Below are 8,582 nucleotides of genomic sequence, written 5' to 3'. Positions count from 1 at the left end.
AACCCTTGGTAGTGTCACTGTAGCTGTAAACTTCTGTATTTCAATGCTCTTAATTGTTAAATTGTTATGAAAATGTCACTTTGGCAAAGGAGATGTACACTTTTGCTGTTTTTGTGTTATTTTGACGGAATTCACTATTTTTGACGGCGTCCACAGGTTTCGACGGATTTTACAGTATTGACGGCAACCACCTTTTGACGGCATTCGCGAAATTGACGGCGTTTAGTATTGTCATGTAGAAGTCAATATTATTAATGCTCTTTTGACGGTATACTTTGACGGCTGACGGAACCAGTGAAATTTGACGGACTATAGACCTATCTCTGATGACCTACGGGTTTCAACCACTTACCCGTTTTGACGGTGGAAAAGCTAAAAACTTGACGGCATTCGCTTTATTTATAGCCTTTTGCGTACTAATATCCCCAGGGTAAATAGTCCCGCCAGAAAAGTTTCAAACATAGCGTTGTCCAATCAGCGCGCACAGCGGCTCCAGTAAGCCAATGAAATCGTTACGCATCACGATCATCGTCTGTATCAAATCGCCGTCATGCGAGATAGATCCGTCAAAGGTCCAGTAAAAGCACGATTACAAGGTCCACACAGAACGAATCCCTAAAAGGGTTACAGCTTTGTTATTGGCAGTCTTAGGGGATTTAATATTTACTAACGGTAGTTATGCTGCTTGTTGGTAATTTCTCACAGCGTCTGGCATGGAAGGAACTAGCTTCCGTCAAAAGTTTGACGAGTAAATGTAAGCAATCCAGAGTTTATACGTTTGTCAACATTATTGAACGAGATTGTTATTGGCATGAACTCTATTGATGATGGTAAATATCTATGACTATGAATAGCCGCCGTGCGTTTGTTTGTTGAAACATAATTTGCAATTGTAACGCATTTCCGCGATCATAACAAATCTTGATGGAATTCATGTCTTTGCCAGTTGTGTACCAATTCACACTAGTTACTGGTCTATTAAGATGATTTATGCATAGTACATGTTTGGTTTGGTCTGAAATAGTTCCTCACCCAGTTATTTTGTGATTGTATACTTATTTACCAGTGTCAGCTAGACTGACTATTACAATATTCCTTTGAAGTCAAAACCTAATTTTATGCAGTGATTTCCTTTTTCACGCTATTTATAAATTATAGCCTCGTTTCGGAGCATTCTTCCGAAAAAAAAAAAAACCAAGATGTGCGACGGGTCCGTAGCAATCATATTTGTTTATTTGTTGGTTATTCTTGAACATATGCATGACTATTTGGCCAGATTCGATGCAATGGGTCATATTTTCAGTAATATAAAGTCACAACTACAAACTCTGGTTTTCATATAATACTCGTTCGGGCGTTAGTTGTGGAATTTTAACAGTAACAATTTATGTATAACTGATATGTACGTGTTAGCAACCTTCGTATTTGCCGTCTAAATGATCAGTAAGTAAATCAAAATTTGAACATCTCTGGTCGCTGATCCGATGTTTGGACCAGTTAAACTATATATTTTGTTTTGTAACAAAATGTCCTATGCTCCAGGGATTTTTGACGCGCGTAAAGGCACAATACAGACCCATGATATTCAAAGAAAAATCACAAAGTTCAGGAGCAAACGTGCGCATGCGTGAAGCATTAAAAGAGTTAATTGAGGCCCGCCACACAGATCTGGATAAGGCCTAAAATAGATAACTAATTATGTTAGCATAATGAAAATGAATGGGATTGGGCATCATATACGACACACTGAGACAGTTAAACCGTTCATACAACACAGCACAAATTATGGACAAAATAGAAGCAGTCGATGGTTTCGGACCACGTAACAAAAATGAAACATACTGTAAAATCACATATTTTCGCTGGGTCAAAATTTCGCGAATTTGAAATATTGAGTATGTTCGCGAGAGTAAATATTCGCGAAATTGTAAAAATGGTATACTTGAATTAGAATTATACTAATTGTGAATTAATTTTCGCGAGATGTAAGGCCTCGCGAATATAGCGAAAACTAAATCCTCGCGAAAATTTCTGCTTTTACACTAGATAAAGTGGTTTTACTAGCCCCCTCCCCATCATCCATGAACATATGTCTGTCATAACAGGCGTTACCCTCACCACTTGCGCCGTCGTGATGTTCCAGTTCCTTATTGACATATGAGCCGCGCCGTGAGAAAACCAACATAGTGGGTTTGCGACCAGCATGGATCCAGACCAGCCTGCGCATCCGCGAAGTCTGGTCAGGATCCATGCTGTTCGCTTTCAAAGCCTATTGCATTTATAGAAACCGTTAGCGAACAGCATGGATTCTGACCAGACTACGCGGATGCGCAGGCTGGTCTGGATCCATGCTGGTCGCAAACCCACTATGTTGGTTTTCTCATGACACGGCTCATATGTAGAGTTTTCATGATTGTTTCGGGCTTAAATGATAGAAGTGGACTCCAGGTGACCCACCCAGGCAATATTGACATGGAAGGATACCTGGGTAGAATCACACACCTTGCATGGAATCCTAGCCTCAACTGGCAGGTGATTTAATGCTCTGTGTATTTGGTTTCAAGGGAAGTAAATATCAAGGGTAAAACCTATAAGAGAATATTACCACATCTGTTCCCTTCCTATTTTCAGAAAATTATTTCGAAGAAAACATATCACAAAATAAATTTATTATTTAGTTTTCTTCCTAGGAGGTGACTGGATATAATTCTTAACCGCAATTGTAAGTTTATTTCTTCAGATTCTGCTCAGATAATTCATTTATCTGTTTTTGGATTTTTATAAGTAATTTGATTGTTATTTCAATTTACAACTCGTTACCTTGAAAATCCGTGTCATGAATTTAAGCCACCTGTTGAAACACTGCCCACTAAATTGTCTGTCTGTACCAAACTGCCGAAACAAAGATAATGTTACCCTGTTTTTATTACACAGAGTTAGAAATTTATGAACTTATTCTTCAAGATTCTTTGGGAAAAAAATCTTAGTATAATGTAATAATAATCGACCGACATGCAAAAACTTTTTTACAGACATTATGTGGGCTTTAGAAGAACTGGGTTTACAAAATCAATGATACATTAAAGTTTACTTGCTATATTAAATTATTCATTTAGTTTCGTCAAAGTGTGTGGGAGAACGACAATAGCAACATTTTTTTCAACTCAACCCGGATGTTGTTTCACTTGAATAAGTATTTCTCAATTCTTTATTTATAACTGTTTCATGTATTTGTCATGTTTTGAGTGTCGATTGGATGATATTAAACCCACTGAAAGTATACATACGTAACTTTTTGTATTTCATTCTTCTTCTATAGAACACTACACTGACTGACATATCACAGAGTTGCTGTAAAAAAAGTCCCGCCTTCAATTAATATAGTACAATGTAACTTATATATCTATTGTAGGTCAATTTGTTTTTCCTTCACTTTGAGCGGATGTGGTAATTGATGATAAGTGGAAAAAGTCACTTTGACACATTGATTTTATTTTTCTACATATTATTTACAGAGGATTTTTATTACTTCAGGGTTTTGGAGTATGGATGAAACATCACGACTCGTGTCTCAAGCCCTCGACCACATTGGGTACGGGTCACAGATGGTTCGTTTTAGAAGAGACTGTTGGCAGCAGTATGCGCTGCTAGAGAATGACAAGAAATATCACAGGGCTGGCAGGCATTTGATCCTGGCCGGAAGTAAGGCAGAGGGCGTGACCGCGTTCTATGAGAATGACATTGATCATTTGTATATTTTGAAGGATGTGATGTGCGTGAATGGTGAAGAAGGTTTATCATATAATGCGTCAACCGTATTTCAAACCGATACACACAATGCACCGCCTGGTTATACCAAACTTAAGCTTGTAAAATTATGCCGCGACAGAAATACAGATTTGAACATGATTAAAAGTGCTATGTTTAAGGACGCAGACGACAATACATGTATTTCAAGTACATTTTATATGGCGGAACAACGGAAAGAGGTTCAGGGGAGACAATCTAAGCTTGCTAGTCAGAATACAGTATCTTACGGTGAAGCCGCGGGACCTGCCCTCCCTTTATCAACTAGCAGTTTAAAAGTTGACGTTGTCACGGGAATCTGTTATCTTAAACCGAAAGTGCTTCAAGCATGGGCCAAACGCAATCACACCAATGGCTGGCCGTCTTCTGACGTCATCAAGGATATAGCTACGCGGGACTGCCAAGTTGTGCCTATAGGTTGCCGCGACACCGACACACAGTTTCAAGACTGGCGTATGTGTTTTATTGACTCAGAACTGCAGCTAATACAATGTCTGAATACTTCACAGATCAAACACTATATTATTCTCAAACAAATTACGAGAGACATTTTAAAACTCGCGAGTGAAGAAATCACGTCCTTTATTGTTAAGAATGTATGCTTTTGGATGGCCGAACTACTGCCGTCTACAATATTTAGAGAAGAAAAGTTAATTGAAATGTGCATTTTCTCTCTGACATTTTTAAAACATTGTATATCTAGTTGGAATAATCTGCCATATTACATGATTCCAGAGAGAAACCTTCTGGCCGGAAAGATTTCGCATACCGACAGACGGCAGTTATGTAGTCTATTAGACGAGCTAATAATGGAGGGTCCTCGCCTTGTAATGAGATGCACTAAAATCCGGCTGGCTATGACGGCCATGTACAACATACCTGGGCAGCTTAGTGTCTACAGCAAGAAGAGAGATGAACTAGAATCTCTGAAATTACAGCACGCGCTTGCCAACCTTGCTCGTGCCTATGGTGAGGATACTGATGGCATTTGTGACAACCTGAGATTCAAGATGGCAGATATTGTACTTCCGGAATGGAAGTTCATGAGACATGTTGGCAGTGATGTAAAGGATATTATAAGCGACAGAGTTAAACAGTGGTTATCTTAAGACAATAGTCAGTTTTTGGCGAACGACATATATCATAATTATTCAACGTTTAATGTGTTCTATGTATTTTGTTCAAAAAATGATTATTCATTTTTCTAACTCGTGATGAAAATTTTAATAGTATGTAAATTTTATTGTTTTACTTGTTGCATAATCTTAAAATGATTTATGATTTTAATGTAAATAATTATACAGATAAAGTATTCTTTCAAAAACACTTCTTTCAAAATGACATTGTTTTTCCAGAAAAAAAGTTTTAAAGACAATTTATATTTATTTTTATAAAAGCTTTGGACTGATTAAAGTCACTCTCATGTTAGGTTCTGCTAGTAAACCTGTAAGAGAAGCTAAAGTTTGATTCGGTGACCAGCGCACAAAGTAATTTCTGTAAATTGATTTGATTACATTTTTGATGTTTGTGCTACACCAAATAAACGTTATTGATAATATAGTTAAGTTCTGCGTATTTAAAATTCTTAATAACTACATGCATTAGTTGTATTAGCTTGTAAACTTACGTTACATACGTTGATATTTATGCATGCATGACTTCCTTGGTTGAAAGAGGATAGAAAGAAAATAAATGAAATATCTTTGCAACCTAAACACTTAAATCTCACGAGTGGCAAAAAATGCAATTGTACGCGGAAGTAAAATTCTTGCAAATATTCAGTGTCAACATCAATTTTGCTTGCCACCTTTTCGTTTAAATGAACTATATCGTAACAATATACTGCTTTACAAATTGATTTGTCTTTGATTCAAAGAAAGAACCAACGAAGACGTCACAAAGGTGTCTACAACCATCTACCTTTTAAACGGCCAAAGGTGACCCGGAATATGTATGTCATAGGCCACGTCAGGCAACTTTTGACCGAGACGAAGTCAGATTGCACAAGAGATGTTGCGTCAAACTTTTAAACAGACGCCGTTTCAATAGACTTTATAAAATATGACGTCACATGCGTCCGTGTCCTGCTACATAGCCAATGTAATAGCAAACAAATTTTGTAATAATAGTCGAACGGGACATAGAATGAATCGGATGGAGATACGTACGATTTCACGCCCTACGTTAAACGTCTTTGACTTTGATGACGTTGTAAACGTGTGATGCGTTGTTTTCACTGTTCATTTGATATTCAGTAGGCTTCAGATGAGCTAGGATGTCTGGTCAGTTGTTGTTGTTTTTTTTTTTTTTTTTTTGTTTTTTTTTTTTTGTATTTCAACCTAATTTTTCAGTAAATACCCAACACCTATGTTGAATATTGTCATGGTGCTGATTTAGCCTACAATGTAATGCCTGAAATAACACATGTTAAACTGTACGCCAAGTATGTATTTTATGCATAATCATGAAACTTTTTTCTTTAGCCTTAGCCTGTATATGATAAAAGAATATTTCTTCAACAGTGTCTTATCTGGTATGAAACCAGTTGATACTCCTTATATTGATTATTCTGCCGACTTGTAAACCGTGAACTTAATCAGTGTAACTTTCGGCTCAATGTGATATTTGCGGCACCCATAATTCATAACGCCTTTATAGAATTTTCATAAAAGCGGAAGCCAGTAATATTTTCCAAATAATTGAATATGACAGTCAAACGTTGGGAATTCATCCAAATTCGGTAATTGGATTGGATCCGATTGCCTGTATGAGCACCAGCAATTTGTTCAGAATGACGAATGTTAAAAATATTGTATTGACCCGATGGCTCGGATAAGATGGATAGGGAGAAGCGGGTTTGTAGAAGACCCATGTTTGATGTATTGACAAAAGCACTGAAGAAAAGTGACTTGTATGATTTAGCATGAAGTATTATCAATACCCAGGCGGGACTAATTCAATCAAGCTATGTTTAACTTCTCAGAAAGTTTGTAGACCGTGATGTTGAGTTTTCTTTACAGGATCGATGGATATTTTCTTTAAAAAATGTCTTTCTCTGAAAAAAAAAGAAGAAAAATTACAATGCAAGTTTTCAAAGTTTTTAATTAGATCTAATCGCAGTTATTTTTGGCGGGAAAGTTGAACGCATTAACTTTTTTCCCTGGGACTTATTTTTCTGAACTTATTTATAGTTAATTTAATATTTTTATTGTATCCGTTATCAAGGTAATATTGGTAGTAATCAATCCTTGTCATGCTGGACACGACTGATTCTGCCTTTGAGACCAGTATAGATCTTGATCAGCCTGCACATCCGTGCAGTCTGAACAAGATCTGCACAATCCGCCATTCAGTCAGTATCTCTTTGGTAAGTACCCATTTTAACAGTAAATGGTACTGTCCAAATTGAAAGATGGGCAAGTTCATTACTGGAATTTAGAAGTAAGGGTTAATGTGAACGATATACTACTGAGTTTCAGTAAACGCCCCATTATATCATTTTATAATCAATACGGATCCGCTCAAAGAGAAGATAGAGTCATACCTAGTGTAACAAATTTAAGGTGCATGTTGAAAAATTGCAACTGCAGTCGAATACTTGGTATCATTGTATAGTTAGATAATACATCTAATTATTTTTTCGAAATTGTTTTCAGATGTTTTAAACAAAATGTAACAAAAATGTAATTTTTTTCCGAAGAAAAAAACTTCATTTTTATTTCAAAATAGTATATTTCTTTATGACAATTTTAAAAAATAATAATGTTTCTATATAATAAGCTTATATTTCTAGAAACAAATTTCATTATAACTAATTAACATTTTAGAAAAAAAATTGTAAGAATTATAAATATTTCGTTATAACAAGTTGAAAAAACATATTATAATGAATTAAGAAGTCGATATTTCTAAATAAAAAATATACTGAGCTCATTGACTAAAGTGCCCCGTAAGAATCTGCAATCAAAAACTACATATATTATATGATTATATTAATAAACATAATAATAATGATAATAACTTTATTTAAAGAGGATAACATATTTGGCCGTAGTCTCACTAACAAAACCTTCGTAAGAAGGATCCCATTATGCGTAAAAATGGCAATGTTGACATACCTTTATGTGTAAAATGTCAAAACGGCAATGTTGTCATACTTTTATGCGTAAAATGTCAAAAACGGCAATTTTGTCATACCTTTATGCGTAAAGTGTCAAAAACGGCAATGTTGTCATACCTTTATGCGTGAAACGTTTAAAACGGCAATGTTGTCATACCTTTATGCGTAAAATGTAAAAAACGGCAATGTTGTCATATCGAATATCAAGGTGGAAGCAAAATAAACGTTTGGAGACCTACTACCATCCTTTTGGCATCAGAATTGTTTTTAAAAATCCCTACTTAAAATTAACACGGATTTTGTGTTAACTGAGGTTTGTCACTGATGCAGTAGACTTGAAACGGCAAAAATGGATCAAGAGTTACCGCAATGCAGAATTTGACAAATCCAAAAATGTTTCCAAAACTACAGCACACACTAACAAATTTCAGCAAATAAAAAGATAAGGTCGCTTGCTTGATTTTTTGCTAAACTTATTTTTTATAAAAAAAAAAGACCTAACGCAAGTTTTTATGATAGAAGGCTACGGTTAAGTCGCAGTTTTAATGATACATTTCCTATTAAAATATTTCCCTTCAATATAAATTTTAAAGAACCTGCTCACTGTCATAATAAAAATATGGTCCATAATAAACTAAAATGTACAGGTCCGTGT

General features: G+C 35.7%; 1 protein-coding gene across 3 annotated transcripts; it reads left to right on the top strand.

Moving 5' to 3' along the window:
* Positions 1–543: 543 nt before the first annotated feature.
* On the top strand, positions 544–5,163 carry LOC123533896 (uncharacterized). Of its 3 annotated transcripts, none has more exons than XM_045315857.2 (2): positions 544–754; positions 3,535–5,163. In XM_045315857.2, the coding sequence occupies exons 1-2, from the start codon at positions 679–681 to the stop codon at positions 4,914–4,916; spliced, it is 1,458 nt and encodes a 485-aa protein (XP_045171792.2). In that variant the 5' UTR covers positions 544–678; the 3' UTR covers positions 4,917–5,163. The 3 variants fall into 3 exon arrangements, with proteins under 3 accessions (XP_045171792.2, XP_053375437.1, XP_045171797.2); XM_053519462.1 differs by having other exon boundaries at positions 545–830; XM_045315862.2 differs by lacking the exon at positions 544–754 and adding an exon at positions 3,211–3,277.
* The last annotated feature ends 3,419 nt before the right edge of the window (positions 5,164–8,582 follow it).

Source organism: Mercenaria mercenaria, chromosome 12, assembly GCF_021730395.1.
Source record: "Mercenaria mercenaria strain notata chromosome 12, MADL_Memer_1, whole genome shotgun sequence".
NCBI lineage: Eukaryota > Metazoa > Mollusca > Bivalvia > Venerida > Veneridae > Mercenaria > Mercenaria mercenaria.
Note: the sequence above shows the minus strand (reverse complement) of the source record. Positions and strands in the feature narration are given on the sequence as shown.